Source organism: Muscardinus avellanarius (genome assembly GCF_963383645.1).
Source record: "Muscardinus avellanarius genome assembly, chromosome: 12".
NCBI lineage: Eukaryota > Metazoa > Chordata > Mammalia > Rodentia > Gliridae > Muscardinus > Muscardinus avellanarius.
Window position 1 is genome coordinate 78,124,720 of NC_137798.1, and position 24,894 is coordinate 78,149,613.

Here is a 24,894-nt window from a genome sequence, read left to right on the forward strand (position 1 = left end):
ATTTTGATATGTTAGGCTCTCTTATACACTGCCTTTTATTTGCATTGTCTCCCTTAATCTCGGTAATGTCCCTATGATGTGGATACTGCTATTCTACAGATGAAAAAACAGGCTCACTTGTTTTTGACCGCTGCCCCTGTAGACTCTCCAAACAGCAGCAGGACTGCCTTGGGGGAAAGGTGACAGGGAAGTCAAGACAGTCCTGTGTCCCTCTCTGTTCTGGGCACACGGGGCTGCTTCTCCACTTCTTCAGTGACCTTCTGTGCGCTGAGCACACGTCATTCTAGTACTCCCACCCCATCAGCTGCAAAGGACAGGGTGAGAGTACTGTTGATAGGGGAGGGGTTTGCAAAGACCTGCAAAGCAAGGGAAGCTGGGTTTGTGCAATCACGGGGTCAGTTTCAGTGGAACTAAGTGAGGTCAGTTTGTCAAGGGGGAAGGGTTTTGATATTTGGTTAAGCTCCAGAGACAGAAATTTATTAAGAGAGTAGGAAATATACATTCAAAGGAGAATGCAAGCTACTCCGAAAGTGAAAGAAAAGCCTTTGGGAATGCAGGACTCTTATTTATTTATTTATTGCACAGGGGGCCTTCTGACTCCAGGCTACACCCCCGGCTTTTTTTTTTTTTTTTTTTTTTTGGAAACAAGGTCTCATTAAGTTGCTGAAAGCTGGACTAAGCAGCTGAGGCCGGCTTTGAACCTGTGATTCTTTTGGCTCAGCCTCCCAAGTACTGGGATTATAATTGTGCATCACTGTGCCCAGCAGGACTCTTCTTTTATTAGGGACTTTCCTGAGGGGTGGGCAGGAGGTACATAGTCACAAGGTGTTTCAGGGTGTTCCTGGTCCAGTCCTGACGACCTCTATTGTCTATAACTCCCCCCGCCCCCCCGCACAGTACTGGGGAACCCAGGGGGCATTCTACTCCCGAGCTACAACCCCAGCCCTATTTTTTAGTCTTTTTATTTTTGAAACAGGGTCTCGCTGGGTTGCAGAGGGCATAAATTGCTGAGTTACTCAAGCCCTCCACAACTTAGTGAGACCCTGTTTTAAAGAATAAAAAATAGGGCCGGGGGTGTAGCTCGAAGGTAGAATCCAATGGGTTCCATCCCCAGTATCACAAAACAAAACAAAAACAAAAAGCTGTCCAGTAAATAGTCCCTTTTTGAAACTTTTTTTTAGGAAAAAGCATAGCAGCGTTTTTACCTGTTATGTTATTTAACAGTCTCAACAAACCTTTTCAGATAAAGAAACTAGATCCGAATCTTACATTTAAGAACCCCACTAGCATCAGACTGCCTGGAAGCAGCGCCAGGGCCCAGGACTTCTAGAAAAGGTAAGTAAGGGCCTGAGGGGCCAGCGGGTCACGTGGGATGCCCTGGCAAAAGCTCGACTTTGGGAACCCCATCCCTTCCGGTTGGTCTTTGTTCCTCGATTTCGACACTACGCGGGATGGAGGGTGCATTACGACCTGGGCAGACACAGTGCTCTCCATTCCGGGCAGCGCCGTGCGCCGCGAGCTCGGCGGGCAGCCGCCGGCGGGAGCGAGAAGTTCAGCGGCGACGCCCCGCGGGGCCGGGCTCCGACGCCCTCCCCTCGCCGCGGACGATGGCGGCCGCCCTGCTGGTGCAGCCCGCCGGCCGCGGCTGCTGGGACGAGCCGCTGCGCATCGCCGCGCGCGGCCTGGCGCCCGGGCAGCCGCTCACGCTGCGCGCGTGCCTGCGCGACGAGAAGGGCGCGCGCTTCCGGGCCCACGCGCGCTACCGCGCCGACGCCCGCGGCGAGCTGGACCTGGCGCGCGCGCCCGCGCTGGGCGGCAGCTTCGCGGGCCTGGAGCCCATGGGGCTGCTCTGGGCCCTGGAGCCCGACAGGCCGTTCTGGCGCCTGCTGAAGCGGGACGTGCGCACGCCCTTCGTCGTGCGGCTGGAGCTGCTGGACGGCCACGAGCCCGACGCCGGGCGGCTGCTGGCCAGCGCGGGGCTGGAGCGCCACTTCATGGCGCCCGGCGTGCGGCGGCTGCCGGTGCGCGCGGGCCGGGTGCGGGCCACGCTCTTCCTGCCGCCAGGTGAGCCGCGCCGCCGGTGTTGTCTTTGACCCACTGTGGCCCCTTGCCTGGCCCGGAAACCCCGTGATTCTGGAACTTCCCTGAGCTCTCCCCGCGCTCGAGAATCTAGCATGGTTTCTTACTTTCTTTTCTTTTCCTCTCCCCAACTCCCCACCCCCCCGCAGTGAGGATGGAACCCAGGCTCCAGCACTGAGCAACATCCTACCCTCTCATGGGTTCTAAGTGAAAGTTTTCTTCTTTAAATTTCGAGGCCCTCCAGGGAGGCACTGTTGATTGAGCTCCTCCGTGTGCCAGCCAGCTGGCTGTGCTTTGGATGCCATCACTGACTTGTACCTCCTTTTACACCAAACTTCCAAAGGGACTAAAGTCCCAAAATAAAGACAGTGCCCCATAATTATTAAACACACACAAATCACCGGGCGTGGTGGCGCACGCTTGTAATCCCTGCACTTGGGAGGCTGAGACAGGAGGATCGCACAGGTTTGAAACCAGCCTCAGCTACTTAGTGAGGCTCTCAGCAACTTAGTGAGACCCTGTTTCCAAATAAAAATATAAAATAGGTCTGGGAGTATAGCCCGGAGGCAGAAAGCCTCTGGGTTCCACCCCTAGTACCACCAAAAAAAAAAAAAGTTCCCTGACATTCCCTTCTCTGAAGCAGTTCCCTTAGGGTACAGCTGGCAATATCTAGAGATCTTTCTGGTTGTCACAACTGAAGAGGGAGGTGCTATTGGCATTTCGGATGAAGAGGCAGTGTGTGGCTAAACATGCCACAATACACAGGGCAGCCCCAGAACAAAGAATTATCTTGCTCAAAATTGCTCTAGTGCTGAGACTGATAAATACCAGTCTAAGTAAAAACAGTACAGTATAGGCAGAAGTGGCATGCAACCAAATTTCTGACTTTAGCTCCTAGTGTGTAGAAGTACCAGTGTTGCCACTGTGCATAGAATTTCTAAGTTTAATTATGTGGTTATTCTCCAAAATAAGACAGTGTGCTTAATTTTATTTACATATATATTATTTTTTGTGGTATGGGGCATTCTACCTCTGAGCTTTATCCATAGCTTTTTTTTTTTAACAGTCTCACTAGGTCAATGAGTCTCACTACTTACTGAGACTGAGACTGTTGCTGTACTTGAACCTGTGATCTGCCTGTCAGCCTCCCAGGTACTGGATTATAAGTGTTCAGCACTGGCGTGTGTGTGTGTGTGTGTGTGCATGCGCGCATGTGTGTGTTACCAGAGGTGGAACCCAGGGGCATTCTACCTCTGATCTACACCCCCAGCCCTATTTTATTCTTTATTTTGAAACAGGGTCTCACTCGTTGCTGAGGGCCTATGTGGCAGTCACCCTACGATCTGGTCTCAGCCTCCCAAGTACTGGGATTACAAGTGTGCGCCCTCCTGCCTGGCCATATTGCAGTTTTTAAACAATCCCTAATGCTAAGTACAGCTGCTTACTACACTGTGACCTCCTGGGACTGAAATTGGGTCTTGTCCATTTGAGTTTCTCTCCCTGGAAACTTGCATAAGGACATAGTGGAACCTCCATAAATCATACTGACTGATTACATACAAATCTTCTGAAGGTTTTCATTTCAAACAACAACAAGAACAAAATATCTTAACACTCAATTGTGATACCTGATATTCCAATCAAGCCAATCTTGTGTTAACTATTTCAGTGTCTATGGAGTATATTGGTTAACAATAGCTACCCAAATCAGGCATAGTTGTTTTGTTTTGTTGGCATGGTACTAAGGATTGAACCCAGGGGCACTCTACCTCAGCTACTTAATGAGGCTCTCCACAACTCTGAGCTAAATCCCCAGCCCTGTTTTTTATTTTGAAACAGGGTCTCACTAAATTGCTAAGGGTGTCGCTAAATTGCTGAAGGCTGTCTGCAAACCTGCCATCCTCCTGTCTCAGCCTCTCAAGTACTAGGATTACAGGTATGTGCTACCATGCCCAGCTACAGGGTTGTATTTATATTCTATTAGAGAATACAGGCAATTACCCTTGCATCTATAGTACAGTATGGCTGGTGCTATGATAGGGGAGGCATAGGCCCAGAGTGCTGGTGGAACACAGAAAATACTGTCTAACCAAACGGTGTCAGGGGGCATCTGGAAAGGCATTGAGGATGGGAGATCCAAAGTTAGGTTTGAAGACTAATGAATCAAAATAAAAAATTCAGAGCCGGGTGTGGTGGGTGTAATCCCAGAATTTGGGAGGCTGAGACTGGAGGATTGCGGTTCATGGACTGTCTCAGCTATTTAGTGAGGCCCTCCTCAACTTAGTGAGAACCTGTTTAAAAATAAAGAATAAAAAATAGTGCAGGGGGTGTAGCTCGGAGGTTGAATGCCCCTGGGTTCCATCCCCAAACCCGCAAAAAAAAAAAAAAATAAATAAAAGAATAAAAATTCAGGAGAAGCCAGGAGTGGTGGCGCACATTTATAATCCCAGTACTTGGCAGGCTGAGACAGGGAGAATCAATCACACAGGTTCCTGACCAGCTTCAGCTACTTGAAGAAGCCCTCTGCAAATTAGTAAGACCCTATTTCAAAATAAGAATAAAAACTAAGGCAGGGCCAGGTGAGGTGGCGCATGTTTGTAATCCCCAAGCTTGGGAGGCGGAGACAGGAGGATTGCACAGGTTCAAAGCCAGCCGCGCTGGCTTAAGAGACCCTGTTTCCAAATAAAAAAATATAAAAATAGGTCTGAGAGTGTAGCCCGGAGGTAGAAGGGTTTCCGGGAACCCAGTACCACCAAAAAAATAATAGTAATAAAAAAATAAAAACTAAGGCTGGGAGTATAGCTTGGAGGTAGAATGTCTCTGGGTTTGATCCTCAGTCTCACACACACACACACATACACACACACACATACACATACACATACACACACATCAAGAGGAAGAAAGAATAGTATTGTAGGCAAAGAAAGCAGTGTATACCAACATTCAGGGGCCAAAGGAATATGGCAAATTTAGGGATGGCATTCTTTTTTTTTTTTTTTTTTTTTTTTAGGTACTGGGAATGGAACCCAGGAGCATTCTACCTCCAAGCTACACCCCAGCCCAATTTTTTTTTTTTTTTTTTTTTTTTTTTTGCAGGTGTGGGGATGGAACACAGGGGCATTTGACCTCCGAGATATACCCCCTGCTCTATTTTTTATTCTTTATTTTGAAACCGGGTCTCACTGAGTTGCAGAGGGCCTCACTAAGTAGCTGAGGCTGTCCGCGAACTGCGATCCTCCAGGTCTCAGCCTCCCGAATGCTGGGATTACAAGTGTGCGCCACCAAGCCCGGCTTATAGCTTCATTTTTAAATAGATAACTTTTTAAGGAAATGAGAAAGAAAAATTGGTAGAAAATGTGTATTTTCTCATATATTATTTCTAACTTTATATTGTTATTGTGAAAATATTTGACAAATTTGGGAGAAAAATAAGACATTTTGGGTTTTCTCCCTTATTATTAGGTTATTAAAGCAAAAAAAAAGTAAAAAGAGTCCTCTTTTATCAAGCTTTCCACTGTTGGGAGCCTTTTTATTTTATTTTATTATTTATTTATTTTTGGTGGTACTGGGGTTCCTGGAAGCCCTTCTACCTCTGTGCTACACTCCCAGACCTATTTTATATACATTATATTTGGAAACAGGGTCTCCCCTGGCTTCGAACATGCATGATCCTCCTGTCTCTGCCTCCCAAGCAGGGGGATTACAAGCGTGCACCACCACGCCCGGCTCTTGGGAGCCTTTTTAGACCACATGTTGAGATATCCATCTCGGACCAGCTTGACTAGGTACATAGTGCCCAGTTAAGTGGAAATTCGGTGCATGCAGGCAAGCTTCTGAGGTCTGGATGGGACCATAATCAGTGTGGATTTGGATGTGACTTCCCCATTTCCTAGAGATGCTTACCCTTTCCTTCCCTAAGACTGTCCCACGACTGCTTTGCTGCCCTTCCCTAAAGTTAACTCGTGCCTGTCTCTCCCTGAAGTTTATTTTTTTACTGACTTTCCTAAGCTTAACCCATGACCTCCTTGCCATTAATCATTTTTAGAGATGCTTTGTTTAAACCCTCAATAAGCTGGGTGTGGTGGCACACACTTATCATTCCCGTGCTTGGGAGGCAGAGACAGGAGGATCACACAGATTCGAAGCCAGCCTCGCTGGCTTAAGAGACCCTGTTTCCAAATAAAAATATAAAATAGGTCTGGGAGTATGGCCCAGAGGTAGAAGGGTTTTCAGGAACCCCAGTACCATCAAAATAAATAAGTAAATAAATAAAGATGAAAATAAACAAACCCCCAATAAAAAAGGATGCTGATTGAAGGAGAGGCAAAAGATCTCTGTCTTCTCCACAGCTGCTGTATCTCTAGTAATGATTTTGACTGAGTCATCCATGTACAGAGACTTTTGTGTGTGTATGTTGGTACTGGGGATGGATCCCAGAGGCTTTCTACCTCCGGGCTACACTCCCAGACCTATTCTTTATATTTTATTTGGAAACACTAAGTTGCTGAGAGCCCCACTTGAGACAAGTTGAGTACTTGTCTCATCCTCCCAAGTACTGGGATTACAACCGTGCACCACCATGCCCAGCATGTATAGAGACTTCTAATCTCAGCATTTGTGGCACACTCCTCATCCCCGACCTCCCTGGTTGAGTGAGCTGCAGAGGGCCTCACCAAGTAGCTGAGGCTGTCCTCCAGCGGTGATCCTCCTGTCTAATACTCCCAAATACTGGTATTCCAAGCATGTGCCACCATGCCCGGCCCAGGTGTCTTTTGAAAGGCTAAAGGTTTCTTGTGATTTGTGCTGTTCTCCAGGTGAGGGGCGCTTCCCTGGGATCATTGATCTATTTGGAACTGGTGGTGGCCTGTGTGAATACAGAGCCAGCCTCCTGGCTGGACATGGTTTTGCTGTGCTCGCTCTGGCTTACTTCAGATTTGAAGACCTCCCTGAGCATTTAAGTGATGTGCACCTGGAGTACTTTGAAGAAGCCGTAGGCTTTATGCTGCAGCATCCAAAGGTATGTTCTGTTAACTGCCTGAGTGCAGAGGAAAAGGGGCAACGTGGACCCAGGGCTGGATCCACAAGCCCTGCCAGGACAGTGGGAGCTGGAAATATGCAGGGAGACACAGGACTTCCTCAAAAGTTACTACTAGCTGGGTGTGGTGGTGCACGCTTCTAATCCCAGTACTTGGGAGGCTGAGACAGGAGGATCTCACAGGTTTAAAGCCAGCCTCAGCTACTTAGTGAGGCTCTCAGCAACTTAGTGAGACCCTGTTTCCAAATAAAGTATAAAAAAATAGGTCTGGGAGTATAGCCTGGAGGTAGAAAGCCCCTGGGTCCCACCCCCAGTACCACCAAAAAAAAAAGTTACTAGTAAGCCAGGTATTGTGGCACATGCCCATAATCCCAGTACTTGGGTGGCTGAGACAGGAGACTTGCAGCTTCACAACCAGTCTCAGCAATTTAGTGAGACTCTCAGCAACTTAGCAAGACCTTGTTTCAAGACAAAAAATAAAAAGGGAAGGGCATGTAGCTCAGAGGTAGAATGTCCCTGGGACATTCTCAAAGTCACTAGTATTATTATTTCTGTTTCCACCTATCTCTCTCCCATATAGACTTTACTGTTTAGCTCCTTTTTAAACTGTTTATAATAATTCAAAGGAACTAGATTGAGGAGATACTAATATTGAGTTCTGCTTCTGCATCATACACACACACACACACACACACACACACACACACACTAAATAAGTGGAATGATATATACTTTTTGCTGCCATCTATATTAAAGGGACTCAACATTCTAATGTTAGCCGGGAGTGGTAGTGCACACTTGTAATCTCAGTACTTGGGAGACTGAGACAGGAGGCTCTTGGTGTCACAGCTAGCCTCAGCAACTTAGTGAGGCCCTCTACAACTTAGTGAGACCCTGTTTCAAAATAGGAAGAATAAAAATAGGGCTGGGAAGCCAAGATGTTGTGATGCACCCTTGTAATCCCAGTACTTGAGAGGCTGAGGCAGGAGGATCCCAGGTTCAAAGCCAGCCTCAGCTACTTAGGCCCTCCACAACTTAGTGAGACTGTTTCAAAATAAAGAGCAAAAAATAGGGCTGGAGATATAGCTTGAAGGTAGAATGCCCCTGGGCTTCATACCCAGTCCTGCAAAAAAAAAAAAAAAAAAAAAAAAGTCTAACATTAAAGTAAATGGTATTTTGCAAAGCCTGTAGGATGATCTACTTCTATTAGAATTCAGGGATCTCTGATAGTCTCTTAGCAGAGCTGTTAAAACCTAGATGATTTTGAACTGTGAAGATTAGTTTAGAGGAGATAAGGCCCTGAAAAAAAGCAGCCAACATATACTCCCAATTCTGCCACTAAGCTCTGAAAAGTGGGGCTTCTGCCCTGGTTATTATTGATTGATTGGTTGATTGATTGATTGATTGATTGTGTTGTACTGGGGATTGAACCCAGGTGCATTCTACTACCAAGCTATACCTCATCTCTCTCTTCGGTACTGGGGATAGAACCCAGGGGCTTTCTACCTCCAGGCTATACTCCCAGACCTATTTTTTATATTTTATTTGGAAACAGGGTCTCACTAAGTTGTGGATGGCCTCACTAAGTAGCTGAGGCTGTCTTCAAACCTGCGCTATTCTCCTGTTTCAGCCTCTCAAATGCTGGGATTACAGGCCTGCACCACCATGCCCAGCTATCTATCTATCATTTTGGAATGGGTTTCACTAGGTTGCTGAAAGTCTAGCTAAATTGCTGAGGCTGGTCTTGAACCTGTGATCCTCCTGTCTCGGCCACCAGGTTCATCTTAGACTCTTTGTTTTAGATTATTGTACTGGTAAATACTTTGTACTCTGCCAACAGGGTAAGGAGTCTGAGGGGCCTAGGGAATGTGTCCACCTGGAACCCATGTGCTTCCCACCATGCCCTTGGGATCTGGAGCTTCAGATTCTCTGCTTAGAAGCACTGGTCCAACTTTGAGGCCCTATGCCTGTTTCATGAGTGCATCATCTGCATATACCCAGTGCTTAAACAAGCAGGCTGGGTGTCTACACACAAGTGAGAGGTCCCTCAAGGTGCATGAAGGATCCAGGGGCAGGAAGAGAAGGACGGCAGGCCAGGGTCCAGAGGTTCAGGCTGGCTCTTCTTCATGATGTGTTTCCATGCAGAACTCTAGTGAGTTCTAAGATTTTTAATTTGAACCTGACTTTGTAACTTGCTATGGTCAGAAGAAAAAAGAATATTATTATTTAACAGTTCATTTGTTTTAGAGTATAAGGGCCTCTGTGTGTGTGTGTGTGTGTGTGTATATATATATATATATATATATATATATATATATATATATATATTTTTTTTTTTTTTAGCACTGGGGATGGAACCCAGAGGCATTCTACCTTCAAGCTACACTCCCGGCCCTATTTTTTCTTCTTTATTTTGAAACAGGGTCTCATTGAGTTGCAAAGGGCCTCACTAAGTAGCTGAGACTGTCCTCAAACCGCTATCCTTCTGTCTCTTCCTCCCAAATGCTGGGATTACAAGCATGCCCCACCACGCCTGGCAGTGTGTGTGTGTGTGGGGGGGGGGTCTAAGGTTGGAACCCAGGGGCATTCGACCACCAAACTACACCCCCAGCCCCATTTTTAAAATTCTTTTTTTTGTTAGTTAGTTTGTTTTTTGGTGGTACTGGGGTTCCTGGAAGCCCTTCTATCTCCAGGCTACACTCCCAGACCTATTTTTATATTTTTATTTGGAGACAGGGTCTCTTAAGCCAGCGAGGCTGGCTTCGAACCTGCGCAATCCTCGTCTCCGCCTCCCAAGCGCGGGGATTACAAGTGTGCACCACCACGCCTGGCTAAAATTATTTATTTTGAAACAGGGTCTCACTGAATTGCAGAGGGGATTATCGAAGGATGGCTTGTATACTAGAGAATCATTTGATTTGCTTATCAAAAGACATACTTGAGCCAGGCATGGTGGGCATACTTGTAATCCTTGTAATCTCAGTATTCGGAAGGCTGAATGGTTCGCGGACAGCCTCAACTACTTAGTGAGGCCCTTAGCAACTCAGTGAGACCCGGTTACAAAATAAAAGAATAAAAAATAGGGCAGGGGGTGTAGCTCAGAGGTCGAATGCCCCTGGGTTACATCCCCAGACCCGCAAAAAAAAAAAAAAGACATACTTGAATTTTGTTGATTGTTATACAAAGAAGGGAAACACATATTTGAGAAAGCTACTTAGAGAATGTAAAATCACTGCTTACATCCTCCACTTATGAATTCTGGCTTGTTCTCTCTTTCTCTCATCAGGTGAAAGGCCCTAGTGTTGGGCTTCTTGGTTTCTCCAAGGGAGGTGACCTATGTCTCTCCATGGCTTCCTTCTTGAAGGGCATCACAGCCACAGTGCTTATCAATGCTTGTGTGGCCAACACAGTAGTTCCTCTGCATTACAAGGATATGATTATTCCTAACCTGGGCAATGAGCCGGGGAAACTAAAAACCACCGAGTCAGGCCTTTTGAATTATGTGGATATTTGGAACAATCCATTGGAGGAACCCAACCACCAAAGTATCATCCCACTGGAAAAGGCCGAGGGACCCTTCCTATTTATTGTTGGTATGGATGATCAAAACTGGAAAAGTGGATTCTATGCTCAAATAGCTTCTGAACGGTTACAAGCCCATGGAAAAGAGAGACCTCAGATACTCTACTATCCAGGAACTGGTCATTGTATTGACCCACCTTATTTTCCTCCTTCCAGAGCCTCTGTGCATGCTTTGTTGGGTGAAGCAATATTCTATGGAGGTGAGCCAAAGGCTCAGTCAAGGGCACAGGTAGATGCGTGGCAGCAAATTCAGACTTTCTTCCGAAAACATCTCAATGGTAAAAACCCTGTCAAGCACAGCAAAATATAAGATTGCAATCTGCGTTAATCAGTTTTTCATCACTGTGACCAAAATATCTGACAAGACAACTTAGAGGAGGAAAAGTTTATTTTTGCTCAAGGTTTCAGAGATTCAGTCCATGGTCGGCCAGCCCCAAAGCAGAAGCATGGTGGTAGTAAGCATAGCAAAGGAAAGCTGCTCAGTGTGTGGCAGTTGAGAAACAGAGAGAGAAGAGCGAGACAGGGACAGATACAGCACTCAAGGCCACACCCTGGTGACCCACCTACTCTGAACCTGGCTGCACTGGAGACCAGGCTTTCAAAACATGAAAGGGACATTCCAGATCCAAACCCTAACACAATCACAGACCACATTCCACTTAGAAAAATCCTAGTTGTACAATCCTACTGGGTCTCCCAGAGCACCTAGGAAACTGTGTAATGAAGCAACCAGATACAGGGCCTAGTGGTGCATGCCTGTAATCCCAGTACTTGGGAGGTTGAGACAGGAAGATCGCAGGCTCAAGGACAGTCTCAGCAAGTAGTGAGACTGATCCACCTAGCGAGACCCTGTTTGAAAACAAAAACAAAATATGGCTAGGGGTGTAGCTCAGAGATAGAAGGCCCCTGGGTTCAATTCCCAGAACTACCAATTCCCAGAAATACACACACACACACACACACACACACACACAAAACCCCAACCAGCCCAGCTTCCTTATCAGGACCTACTGGACTCATAGCCTTTGCAATCTTCTTTCTTCATTGCTGGGACCCCTCTCCTCTCCTTGAACTTTACTCTGATCTTAGCTGTAGGACCAGTCCTTTTTTTTTTTTTTAATGTGGTACTGGGGATTTAATGCATGGATATTCTACCTCTGAGCTACCCTTCTAGACCTTTTTATTTCTTGTTTTAAAATAAAATACCAGATGTGGTGGCACATGCCCATAATCTCAATACTTGGGAGGCTGAGACAAGAGGATCCAGATTCCAGGTCAGTCTTAGCAACTTAGCAACACCCTCAGCAGCTTAGTGAGACCTTGTTTCAAAAAAAAAAAAAAAATTATAAAGGGTTGGAAGTATAGCTTGAAAACTGAATGTCCTATGTCCCTGGGTTCAATCACTACCAAAAAAGAAAAAGAAAAAAAGGCTGAGGATGTTTGTAGTTCAGTGATAGAGTGCACCTTAGTTTAATACTCAGTACCGAAGAAGAAGGAGAAGGAGAAGGAGAAAAGAAAAGAAGAAAAAGAAGAAGAAGAGGAGGATGACAAGGAGGACAACGAGGAGGAGGAGGAGGAGGAAGAGAAGAAGGAGGAGAAGGAAGGGGGCAGGGCATGGTGGTGCACGCTTGTTATCCCGGTACTTAGAAGGCTGAGACAGGAAGATTGTGCAGGTTCCAAATCAACCTCAGCTACTTAGGCTCTCCGCAACTTAGTGAGACCCTGTTTTCAAATAAAATATAAAATAGGTCTGAGAGTGTAATCCAGGGACAGGAAGCCCCAGGATCGCATCTCCAGTACCACAGAAAGAGAGAGAGAGAGAGAGAGAGAGAGAGGGAGAGGGAGAGGGAGAGGGAGAGGGAGAGGGAGAGGGAGAGGGAGAGGGAGAGGGAGGGAGAGGGAGAGGGAGAGGGAGAGGGAGAGGAAGAGGAGAGAGAGGAGAGAGAGGAAGGTGAAGGAAGGAAAGGGAGGGAGGGAGGCGCTGCTTACACAGTTCTCAGTTGCTGGCCTAGCTTCAGCCTTGTGTCCAATTCTGAGGATCTTTTCTGAGCACAAGTTTTCCAAAACTTGTATAAACATCATAACTAAAAACTGATAGGCAGCGGCTTGTGAGAGACTCAAATAACAAAGATTCTTTCCCAAGGATGAAGATATTGGGCCAAATATTAAATTCAAACTGACCTTAGTTAGAGCCACTGTATACAATTAAGTTTGAGACAGCCTTGTGAAGTGAGACAAAATATACTATGTCCAGTACCCTTGCCCTAAACTTTATAAAAAATAATAATTTTACTGTCCTTGGCAATCCTGCTTGCATGACTATGCTCTTGCTTTTCTGCCAAAAAAATAAAGTATAAAAACTGTAACGAATCCTAAATAAAATGGAAAAGTTTGAATCTAAATTCCTGTGATCATCTTCTCTCATCGACCTCAGTTTCCCCCTCATCAACATACGAACCCCAACTCTGCTAGGGCTGGACCCCAGCATACAGTGGGGCAAAATTGGTGAGTAGTTCTTCTCATTTTCAGGGAGCCAGGTAGATTGCTCAAGGGTGCTGCAGACCCCTGTTGCATAAAACATTAAAAAAAGACAATGACGTTAAAGATGGGACATACTGGGGGGAGAGGGCACCAAATATAGTGTAAATGTATACTATTTATGTTCAATAAAAAAATTGTTAAAAAAAAGATGGGACATACTGAATTAAAAAAGAGGTTTTTTCATTGATATTGCATATGATATTGCTAAATACATGTTAAAAAAAAGAGATATTTCAGTTTCTACTAAACAACTTAGGCAGTTTCTCTCATTTCTACAAAAATGTTCTCCTTGATTCCCTAAAAAAAGACATTAGATTTAAAAATATGAAATAAGATAGGTCAAAAAATGAAACAATATTATACCAATCATGTGCCTAAAAGGTACCTGTCGATGCCTTCTCTATGGAATGTCCTCCGAGATACTCTTGATCCTACTCATGAGGCTATCTGTTTGGCATCTAAAGTAGCAGGTGTGGAAGCTAAGCCTTTGCTTACAAGGAAGGCTTCTTCCTATGGTTCTGTTAAAGATTCATCATCATCATCATCTTCTGAGGATGAGACAAAAAAAAAATAAATTGAGTCCCTTAAAAAAATAAATTAGAGGCCAGGCGTGGTGGCGCACGCTTGTAATCCCCGCGCTTGGGAGGCAGAGACAGGAGGATCGCACAGGTTCGAAGCCAGCCGCGCGCGCTGGCTTAGGAGACCCTGTTTCCAAATAAAAATATAAAATAGGTCTGGGAGTGTAGCCCGGAGGTAGACGGGCTTCCAGGAACCACAGTACCACATATATATATATATATATATATATATATATATATATATATATATATATATATAATTACAAATGTATATTAAAATTACCTTAAACCCAGAAAAAGCTTCATTGGCTCAATTGTCAATTTTTACAACATGCTGTAAAATATTATCCTATAAATTCCTCCACTGTCATTTATGATTGGTCTGGTTCCTCTCCTCATTATAATTATTTAACATCTATAAAAAATTTAAAAAAAATTAAACATGCAGATAATTAATTTTAAAAGATTTACTAAAAAACATTGATGGCCTACTCCTGGCTGAGTAACACCCATTTGGGTATCATATTCAAATCAACATATGACTAAAATTTTTCCTGATTTATTTAGATTAATTGGTGCAATGCGTGTCATTATTTTAACTACTCCTCAAACACCCTGTGTTAAATATTTCCTTCGGGTGTGTGTTGCTACTCCTCATGCATTATTATTAAATAAATTAAAAAATGTATACATTTAAAAATATCATCAGTCTTATAAGATAAAATGTAAAGATTGCCTACTAACCAATTGTATATATGAGTCCTTGATTAATGAATTTAATGTTCTAATCATTGTTCATCAACCCTCATATGTAATGTTACCTATAACCCTTACAAAATCATGGTATGATAATCCTAAAATAAAAGTTATTTAAAAATGATTAAATTAATGAGACCTAAGGGCTTTGTTGCATCTTTGATTCTAAAAATAACAACATTAATTTCAATAATTACTTCCTTAACCCTTTCCTCCGCTGCTTTGATTACTAATATACAAATTGTTCATCTTGTTAATTCCTTGTCTCATAATGTTTCTTTAGCATTAGCTACTCAAAAAATCATAAGTAAAAAGTTAAAAACTAGATTGTCAGTGATAAAAAAAAACTGTTCTTTATTTAAATAATCAAATCCAAAATATAAAAACTAGACTGCAAGTTAAATGCCATGCTCAATATAAATGGATTTGTGTTACTCCATTACCCTTTAATCATTCAGAGTATACTTAAAAACAAGTTCAAACACATCTCTTAAAAATATAAAATAATACACAATTGGCCCCTGATTTAAAGACATTACAAAAACAGATTCAAATACTTAGTAAAACTCATTTAGATGTTAATTCAACTGCTGATCTAGCTTCTCAATTTGTATCTAAATTCCAGTCAATTTTAAATGTACATTTTTGGTAAAGCAACGCAGCTTCCTTAAAAATGTTTTGCATAATAATCATCCTTCTTTGCTTATGTCTTCCAGTCCTCATCCGCCTCGCCACCCAAACAATAAGAGCTTTGTCAATTAAAAATGTTCAAATTAAAAACTCATAAAAAAATGCCACAGCATCTTCATGCAAATCTTGAGAAAGCTCGATCAGGGGATCCGCAACGGCGTAGATCCCCCATGAAATATGTCTGCCATTCCTTTCTTCAAAAAATTATTTTAGGATTATTTGGATTAATATGTATAATTAAAACTTTATGTATAAACATTATAACTAAAAACTGATGGGCAGCGACTTGTGAGAGACTCAAATAACAAAGATTCTTTCCCAAGGATGAAGATATTGGGCCAAATATTATATTCAAACTGACCTCAGTTAGAGCCACTGTATATATTAAGTTTGAGACAGCCTTGTGAAGTGAGACAAAATATACTATGTCCAGTACCCTTGCCCTAAACTTTATAAAAATAATAATTTTTACTGTCCTTGGCAATCCTGCTTGCATGACTATGCTCTTGCTTTTCTGCCAAAAAATAAAGTATAAAAATGATAACAAATCCTAAATAAAATAAAAACGTTTGAATCTAAATTCGTGTGGTCTTCTCTCATAGACCTCGGTTTCCCCCTCATCAACACACAAACCCTGACTCTGCTAGGGCTGGACCCCGACATATATGTATGTAGAGACTATATGTATATATAAAGTAATTACTTTATATATTATGTATATATAAAGTTATATATATATATTTAGTATATATATATATATATTTAGTATATACAGCATGGCATGTTAGTGCATGCTTATAATCCCAGTACTTTTGAGGCTGAGATAGGAGGATAACAGATTTATGGCCAGTCTCAGCTACTTAGGCCCTCTTCAACTTAGTTTCAAAATAAAGAATAAATAAAATGGGGCTGGGGATGTAGCTTGGTGGTGGAATTGCCCCTGGGTTCAATCCCCAGTACCACACACACAATATATATATATATATATATATATATATATATATATATATATATATATATATATATGACTAAAGACAGAAAGACTTTAACAAGTACTTCTCAAGAAAATAGCAGCCGGGTGTGGTGGTGCACACTTATAATCCCTGCATTCAAGAGGCTGAGACTGGAGGATCGTGGATCATGGACAGCCTTAGTTACTTAGTGAGGCCCTCTACAACTTAGTGAGTCCCTGTTTCAAAATAAAGAATAAAAAATAAGGCAGGAGGTGTAGCTTGGAGGTCGAATGCCCCTGGGTTCCATCCCCAGTACCACACACACACACCAAAAAAAAAAAAAAAAAAAAAAAAAAGAAAAGAGTTGTAGGGTGGCTTTTGTGTGTGAGAGGGGTGTGCTGGGAATGGGACCCAGGGGCATTCTACCTTTGAGCTATACTCCCAGCCCTATTTTATTTTGTATTTGAAAATGGTTTCACTAAATTGCCAAGACTGGCTTTGAACCTGGGATTCACCTGTCTCAGCCTCCTACGTATGGAGATTACTGGTGTGTGCCATGACTTCTAGCTTTTAACCAGAAATTCTTGGTGTAATGGTCATATGCTTTTATTAGCAAATAGATTAGATTCAGGAATCAGGATGCATGATGATTATGATTTTATTTATGGGCAAATGAAATAAAATATTTGAAAATGGAAGCTGGATGTGTTAACACATGCCTGTAATCCCAGTACTTGGGAGACTGAGACAGGAAGATCACAGATTTGAAGACAATCTCATCAACCTAGTGATACCCTATTTCCAAATAAAAATAAATAGGTCTGGGGACATAGCTCAGAGGTAGAATACCTCTAGGTTTAATCTCTAGTATCACAAAAAAATTGAAAATAGAATTGTTTCTCCCCAGATGCAAGAATACACACACACACACACACACACACACACACACACACACACACACACACTCATCCCTCTTCCTTGAAGTGGGTTAATGAAATGCATTCACCTGGGTTAATAACCTCATTTTACCTGTGTGTTTTAATTAAAGTAGTATTCTGTAGTATAAATAAATTTTAACTTATGTATGTCAGTACATTCTTTACTATAAAAGATGGAAGTAAAACAGGTAAAGCAAAAGATCCTCTTAACTCATTACCCAATCCCAGTCTTCCCCCAAGGGTTACTACGGTTACCAATTTGAAAAGGACCCTTCCAGCCAGTGGTGGTGGTGCACGCTTGTAATCCCCATGCTTGGGAGGCGGAGACAGGAGGATCGCTCAGGTTCGAAGCCAGCCGCGTGCTCTGGCTTAAGAGACCCTGTTTCCAAATAAAAAAGTATAACAATAGGTCTGGGAGTGTAGCCCGGAAGTAGAAGGGTTTCCAGGAACCCCAGTACCACCAAAAAAATAAAAATAAAAATAAAATAAAAGGATCCTTCCAGAACCATATTTTTCACATACATGAATATATATATATATATATGATTAGAAAAATAGGTTTTATTTTGTAGGTTCAATGCCTTCTCTCTATAGACATAAATAATTAAAACGCATATACTGTATGCTTTGTTTCTCCACATAAAAATACTTTATTAATACTTGTGTCAGGCCACAGGACAATAGAATGAGTTCATACACACACACACACACACACACACACTATATATATATATATATATATATATATATATATATATACACATACATACACACATATAGTATGTATGTATGTATGTAATTCAGCTTTCTCAGTGGAAAAATCTCCCTGGTCTCCATCCCCTCCATCCCACCTGGGCTAGTTTTAGGGCTTTATGGCATTCAGGTCAGCGACTTTCTCTGTTCTAGTCTCTGTTCCCATCCCCTACCACATTATAGTCCAATTCAGTGTCTTATCTGAAGCGTTTAAACTTTAACCACACGCCTGTCTTAATCTGGGGCAAAGATAATTTCAAGGAAGGAAACGAATTTGGCAGGCGCCTAGCACACAGGTTTAGGGAAGAGCCCTCTGGTGGCCACCGAGAGCTCTTGGACGAGACATTTTCTCAGAAATCATTAATTTCTCTTGAGGGGCGGGGCAGCACTCTAGGATGAGAGCACCCTCTCTCCCGCGTCCCCCCGGCCCTCCTAAACCTCCGCACCGCTGAGCGGCCCCCAGGGCCCGCGCAGGCCCCACCTCTGCCCTGCGGGGTTCTGGGCCCCTGGCCCCGCCGCAGGCGTGGGCGGCTTTGCCCTGGGCTGGAGTTAAAGCCGCCTCCACGCCCGCCCCTGTGACCCGCGGCCTCGGAACCCACTCCAGCCCATGTCGATGTCCATGTCCAGTTTTACCTAAAAGGCAGCGGGCCCTGACCGCCTGCCCAAGACAGGGCTGATTGGTGGACAGTTCCTGGATATTAAAGTGGCAAGTAGCCAGGCGTGGTGGCGCCGCTTGTAATACCAGCTTTCGGGATGCTGAGACCGGAGAATCGCGGTTCCCGGACAGCCTCGGCTACTTAGTGAGGCCCTCTGAAACTTAGTGAGACCCTGTTTCAAAATAAAGAATAAAAAATAGGGCAGGGGGTGTAGCTCGGAGGTCGAATGACCTTGGGTTCCCCCCCCCGACCCCCCCCACACACACCAAAATTTTTTTTTTAATTTAAAAATTAAAAATTAAAATAAAAGTGTCAGGTTTATAGCCGGGTGTGGTGGTGCCTGCCTGTAAGACCCTGAGACAGGAAGGATTGCAGGTTTAGGCCAGCCTTAGCAATGTAGGGAAACTTTTGGCAACCTAGAGACTCTGTTTCAAAGCAAAAGATAAAATGGGGCTGGGCGTGTAGCTTAGAGGTAGAATGCCAAAAAATAAATAAAGGGCTTGTGTGTGGGGGGTGCTACCTCAGTAGTAGAATACCCTGGGTTCAATTCCCAGTGTCACAATAAATATGGAAGGAAGGGAAGGAGAGTGGGAGGCAGGGTGGAAGAAGAAAAGCAGGCAGGCAGGCTGGCTATTGGGTTATAATTTTCTCATTGTCAGAGGCTAGAGTGAAGTGTGTGTGTGTGTGTGTGTGTGTGTGTGTGTGTGTGTGTGTGTTACACCTACAGCCCAATTTTTTTGTGTGTGTTTGATACTGGGGGAGAACCACCCCTCCGGGCTATACTCCCAGATCTATTTTATTTGGAAACAGGGTCTCACTAAATTGCTGAGAACCTCACTAAGCAGCTAAGGCTGGCTTCGAACCTGTGTGATCCTCCTGTCTCAGCCTCCCAAACTCGGGGATTACAATACAGCCCACATTTCTTATTTGGAAACAGTCTCACTAGGTTGATGAGAGTCTCACTACTTGCTGAGCCTTTCCTAGAACCTGTGATCCTCCTGTCTCAGACTCCCAAGTATTAGGATTACAGCCCTGTACCACTATATCTGGCTAGAGTGAATTTTAACACGATCATGCAAAATAGCTTTAATGACCCCTAATTCTTAAGGTTGTTTATATTGTATTAAATTTCAAGTCACTTTCTCAGACTTTTATTCCATTTATAGTTATCTGATAAAAAGCCTATCAATTCCCTATGTTTTGGAGTTTGTTTTAAAGTAAATCTCTAAGCCAGGAATGGTGGTGCACGTTTGTAATCCCAGTATTTGCTAGGCTCTCAGCAATTTAGTGAGACCCTGTTTCAAAATAAAATAAAATAGAGCTGGTGTGTGTAGCTCGGAGGTAGAACTCCACTGGATTCAATTCCCAGTGCCCCCCCACACACAAATTGGTCGAGTTCAGCTCTGAATATTTCAGTAGGTTGGCAGGCGACGTGCAGAGCAGGTAGTTTATTCTCTCTAATCAAGAACAGAAAAGGTAACCTTTAGGGGAAAGGAATTTTAAAAGTTGTTTAATAGCCGGGCGTGGTGACGCGCGCTTGTAATCCCAGCATCCGGGAGGCGGAGGATCGCGGTTCTCTGACAGCTTAGGTACTTAGCGAGGCCCTCAGCAACATAGTGAGACCCTGTTTCAAAATAAAGAATAAAAAACAGCGCAGGGGTTGTAGCTCGGAGGTCGAATGCCCCTGGGTTCCATCGCCAGACCCGAAAAATAAATGTTGTTTTATGGAGCAGGGCACAAGTTAACGGGAGACTGTAACGTTTCCAGCTTTGGGCAGGCTCGTTACTGCAGAGCAGCTGGACGCGCATCCTGCAGGGCCCGCACCGCCGCCAGCCTCCCCGCACGGCGACGCCCGCCCGCCGTCCCACAATGCCCCGCTGCGCCACCCTCGGGGGGAGGGGGGAAGCGACCGCTGCCGGGGCAGCGCCGCGCGAGCTCCGGCCAGTGCGCACGCGCGCTGACCCGGGGCCCTAGCAACCAGAGCAGTGACAGTAGCAACCGCCGGGATGGTGAGTACCCCCGGGCCTCGCGGCCCGCGGAGGGGGCTCTGGGAGTGGGGAAAGGGGACGGTGAAGTGTGGAGGTGGCCGGGCCCACCAGCGGGGAAGGGAGTGGATAGCGGGGGCGAGCTCCGTGGCGTCGGAGGCCCGAGGCGACCGAGAAGCTCGGCCAAGGGTGGTCTGGGGCGAGGGTGGCCTGGGACTGCTCGGAAGTTGGGTTAAGGTAGGGGGCTCTGACAAGAAAAGGGAGGGCGAAGAGCAGGAGATTCTTGAAACTGCGGATCGGAGTGCGACAGATGATGGGAAGGAGGGCAAGGATAAAGATATCTTTACACAGCACTCGATTTAGACTCCCCACCCCCTGACGAGGAGGGAGGCGGGGGCTGGTTACTAGAGGAATCGGCGTAACACCGATTGCAGCAGTCGCCTCTGAAGTGCCCAGATTGCTCTCGGAAAGAGAGTGCAGTGACCAGGCGCCTTTGTAAAACCTCTTCTGATGGATGAAAGGGCAGTGTTTCTCAAATCTCAGTGTGCGTAAGTAAACTTGTTGGAATGCAGATTCTGAATTTTACTATGCTGGGGGGGGGGTTCAGGAATGTGCATTTCGACAATGCATCTTAAGTGGTTCTAAAATTGTGTAGCTGTCTCCACACACTGATGCTTTAGGTTCGAAATCTACCAGAGGTCTGCCCTATTAGAGCTATCACAAAGTAATGATTTTACCTAGTGATAGGCCTCAAGTCATTTAAAGCCTGAACTCTCTCGGTCACCTTCTTGGTAGTTCCAACTAGTAGTTTGAAAGGGTTACAGACCCAGCCAAAGCTATTTAGCAAAATATGTGATTGTCCTGCGGAATGGAGATATTGGTAAAAAAAATAAGTCTGGGGACTGGGAGTATATCTCAGTGGTAGGGAATTTACCAAGCATATGTGAGGTCTTGGGTTTGATCCAAAGCAGTATTTGTGTGTTTGTATAATATATAATTTATGTTGTGTATATATATAATTTTGTATGTAAATATAATTATCCGGTGTGTGTGTGTGTGTGTTTCCAATACTATAGAAGTCGGTAGAAATTGAGCCCAGTAGGTTAAAAAAATGATGAAGTCATGCTCACCCTCAACCAAAACATTAAATATCATTCTTTTTTTTTTTTTTTTTCGGTACTGGGGATGGAACCCAGGGGCATTCTACCTCCTAGCTACACCCCCAGCCCTGCTTTTTATTCTTTATTTTGAAACAGAGTCTCACTGAGTTGCAAATGGCCTCACTAAAGTAGCTGAGGCTGTCCGTAAGCCGCAATCCTTCTGTATCAGCCACCCAAATGCTGGGATTACAAGTGTGTGTCACTGTACCCTGCTCGAAATACCACTTTTTTTTTTTTTTTTTTTTGGTACTAGGGGGTTGAACCTAGGGACTTTTCTACCTCTGGGCTATACCCCCAGGCCTATTTTACACTTTATTTGGAAACAGGATCTCACTAAGTTGCTGAGAGCCTCACTCAGTAGCTGAGGCTGGCTTTGAACCTGTGCGATCCTCCTGTCTCAGCCTCCCAAGCGCTGGGATTACAAGCGTGTGTCGTCACACCCAGCTAAATACCACTCTTAAAAGTAGTTTTCCAAACTGGATGTGGTGGTACACACACATCCATAATCCTAGTACGTGGGAGGCTGAGACAGGAAGATTGAAGTTTCACAGCCAGCCTCAGCTACATAGTGAGGGACTCCACAATTTAGTGACACCCTGTTTCAAAATAATAAAAAATAGGGCTGGGGTGTAGCTAGGTACCCCTGGGCTCAATCTAATCCCCAGTTCCGAAAAAAAAAAAAATCTTCAGATAATCAATCATTGGATGAAGCTAGTCAAGGCTGCCAACTGCTAGTCCTGGGACCCTCCAGAATTACAGGCTACACCCCCAGACCTATTTTTTATATTTTATTTTAAAACAGGATTCTGCTAAGTTGCTGTCAGCCTCACTAAGTTGATGAGGTTATCCTCAAACCTATGATCCTCTTGTGTCAGCCTCCCAAGTACTCCCAAGGATTAGAGGCTTGTAATATCATGCCTGGCTCCATGTAGTATTTAAAAAAAAATTTTTTTTAAGTAGTTTCCAATGTCTTTAAAAAGATCATACTTCACATTAAAACTCAGATTTCTGGCTTCTCTGAAAAATCAAATAACCATGTTTCACCATTGGATACATTTTTTTCACATTCTAGTATTACTGAAATAGAGTGTCATATAATTGGCAGCATCTTTTCCTACTTAATAAAATAGGGGTGATGCTTACAATTAATGGAGCTTTTGTATTTGAAGAAATGTAGTGTTAGAGTAATTCTTCTCCCAGAGTCCCACCTGCTGACAGTTGCCTGGAGCTGAGTAGAAATTACCCTATTTACTTGGGCTCTCTCCTTACCCAGCAGCTTCATGCATTAATGATAACCACTTGGTCCTTTGGGAGGTTGTGTAATTTTTGTGTGTGTGTGGTGCTGGGGTTACTGGTAACCCTTCTACCTCCGGGCTACACTCCCAGACACCTATTTTTTTTTTTTATTTGGAAACGGTCTCTTAAGCCAGCGAGGCTGGCTCTCAAACCTGGGCGTACCTCCTGTCTCCGCCTCCCAAGCGCGGGGATTACAGGCGTGAGCCACCAGGCCCTGCTGGAGATTGTGTATTTTGACTTCTAGCTATAAGGGGAATTAGTGACCTATCCCAGCTTATATTGCCACAATAAACAACTAGATTGCTTCTGTTTCCACAAGCAATGTTTTAAAAGTATTGTTTTATGTGTCTTTTTATGGACCCATTTAAGGATTTCTCTGGGAAATACAACTAAGAGTAGACCACTTAGTTATAGGTTTTATGCATACTTAATTTCCCAATACACTGTCAGAATGGCTGGGCCAGTTTTTGCTTCCTCCAGAAATGCATAAATATCCATTTATCTACATTCTCACTGTGGCTAATCTGAAAATGTTATCGTTGTTGTTATTGTTATTTGGTTGTGGGGTTGAACCCAGGACATTCTACCTCCAAGCTTCACCCCTGGCTCTTTTTTATTTTTATTTTTATTAAATACTGGGGATTGAACCCAGAGGCATTCTACCTCTGAGCTACCACCCCCGCTTTTTGTGGTACCAGGAATTGAACCTAGGGATATTCTACCTTGAAGCTACACCCCCAGCCCTGTTTTTTATTCTTTATTTTGAAACAGGGTCTCACTAAGTTGCAGCCTAAGTAGCTAAGACTGGCCGTGAACCTGCCAACCTCCTGTCCTAGCCTCCCAAGTACTGGGATTATAAGCATGCACCACCACACCTGGTTCCCTGGCTCTTTTTATATTTTTTATTTTGGAACAGGATCTCGTTAACTTGCTGAGACTGACCTTGAACCTGTGATCCTCCTGTTTTAGCCTCAAATACTGGGCCCAGCTATAGAAAATGTTACTTTAGTATCCTGTGGTTTGAATTTGAATTTATCTGATTTTCAGTGAGTTCAAACGCCTCTTGATGTTCTTGTTAGTTGCCTAGGTTACAGTTTCTGTGAGTTATCTGTTCATATTTCTGCCAGCTTTTCCATTTTTTAATAGTTTGTGAATTTTAGGAATGCTTCCTCTATGTTAAGTGCTGTAGTAAATAGAAAGTGTCTCTTGGTTTTGTCTCCAGGCTGTCAGTCCTGGACTCCACTTGCTTTAATGCCTCCCAGCGTGTTCCTTTGAGTTTTCTTATAGATTATCATCTGCACATGGTGACAGTTTAATTTCCTCCCTTAATCATTTTATTATAACATTGATAAGGACCTCTTGTACCACATTTAGTAGCACTGTTAGTGGACATTCTTGATGTGTTAGAATCTTGAAAGGAACACTTTCAATGTTACCTTCCCAGTCACCTGACCACCTTATTTAAAATAAACGTCCTTAAAGCCAGGAGTGGTGGCGCACGCTTGTAATCCCCGCGCTTGGGAGGCTGAGACAGGAGGATCGCACACGTTCGAAGCCAGCCTCATCTGCTTAAGAGACCCTGTTTCCAAATAAAATATAAAATAGGTCTGGGAGTGTAGCCCGGAGGTAGAAGGCCCCTGGGTCCCATCCCTAGTACTACCAAAAAAATAAAATAAATAGGCCGGGCGTGGTGGCGCACCCTTGTAATCCCGGCGTTTGGGAGGCGGAGACAGGAGGATCGCGCTGGTTCGGAGCCAGCCTCGCTGGCTTAAGAGACCTGTTTCCACATAAAAATGTTAAAAAAATAGGTCTGGGAGTGTAGCCCGTGGGAGTGTATACCAGAGGTAGAAGGGCTTCCAGGAACCCCAGTACCACCAAAATAAATAAAT

The 24,894-nt window shown here is 44.1% G+C and overlaps 1 protein-coding gene across 1 annotated transcript; it reads left to right on the forward strand.

Moving 5' to 3' along the window:
- Positions 1-1,607: 1,607 nt before the first annotated feature.
- Positions 1,608-11,009, forward strand: ACOT6 (acyl-CoA thioesterase 6; the record flags this gene model as incomplete). The annotated part of the gene is made up of 3 exons (XM_080708249.1): positions 1,608-2,064; positions 6,897-7,099; positions 10,404-11,009. 3 exons carry the CDS (start codon positions 1,608-1,610, stop codon positions 11,007-11,009), a joined length of 1,266 nt encoding a protein of 421 aa, XP_080564375.1.
- Between the last annotated feature and the right edge of the window lie 13,885 nt (positions 11,010-24,894).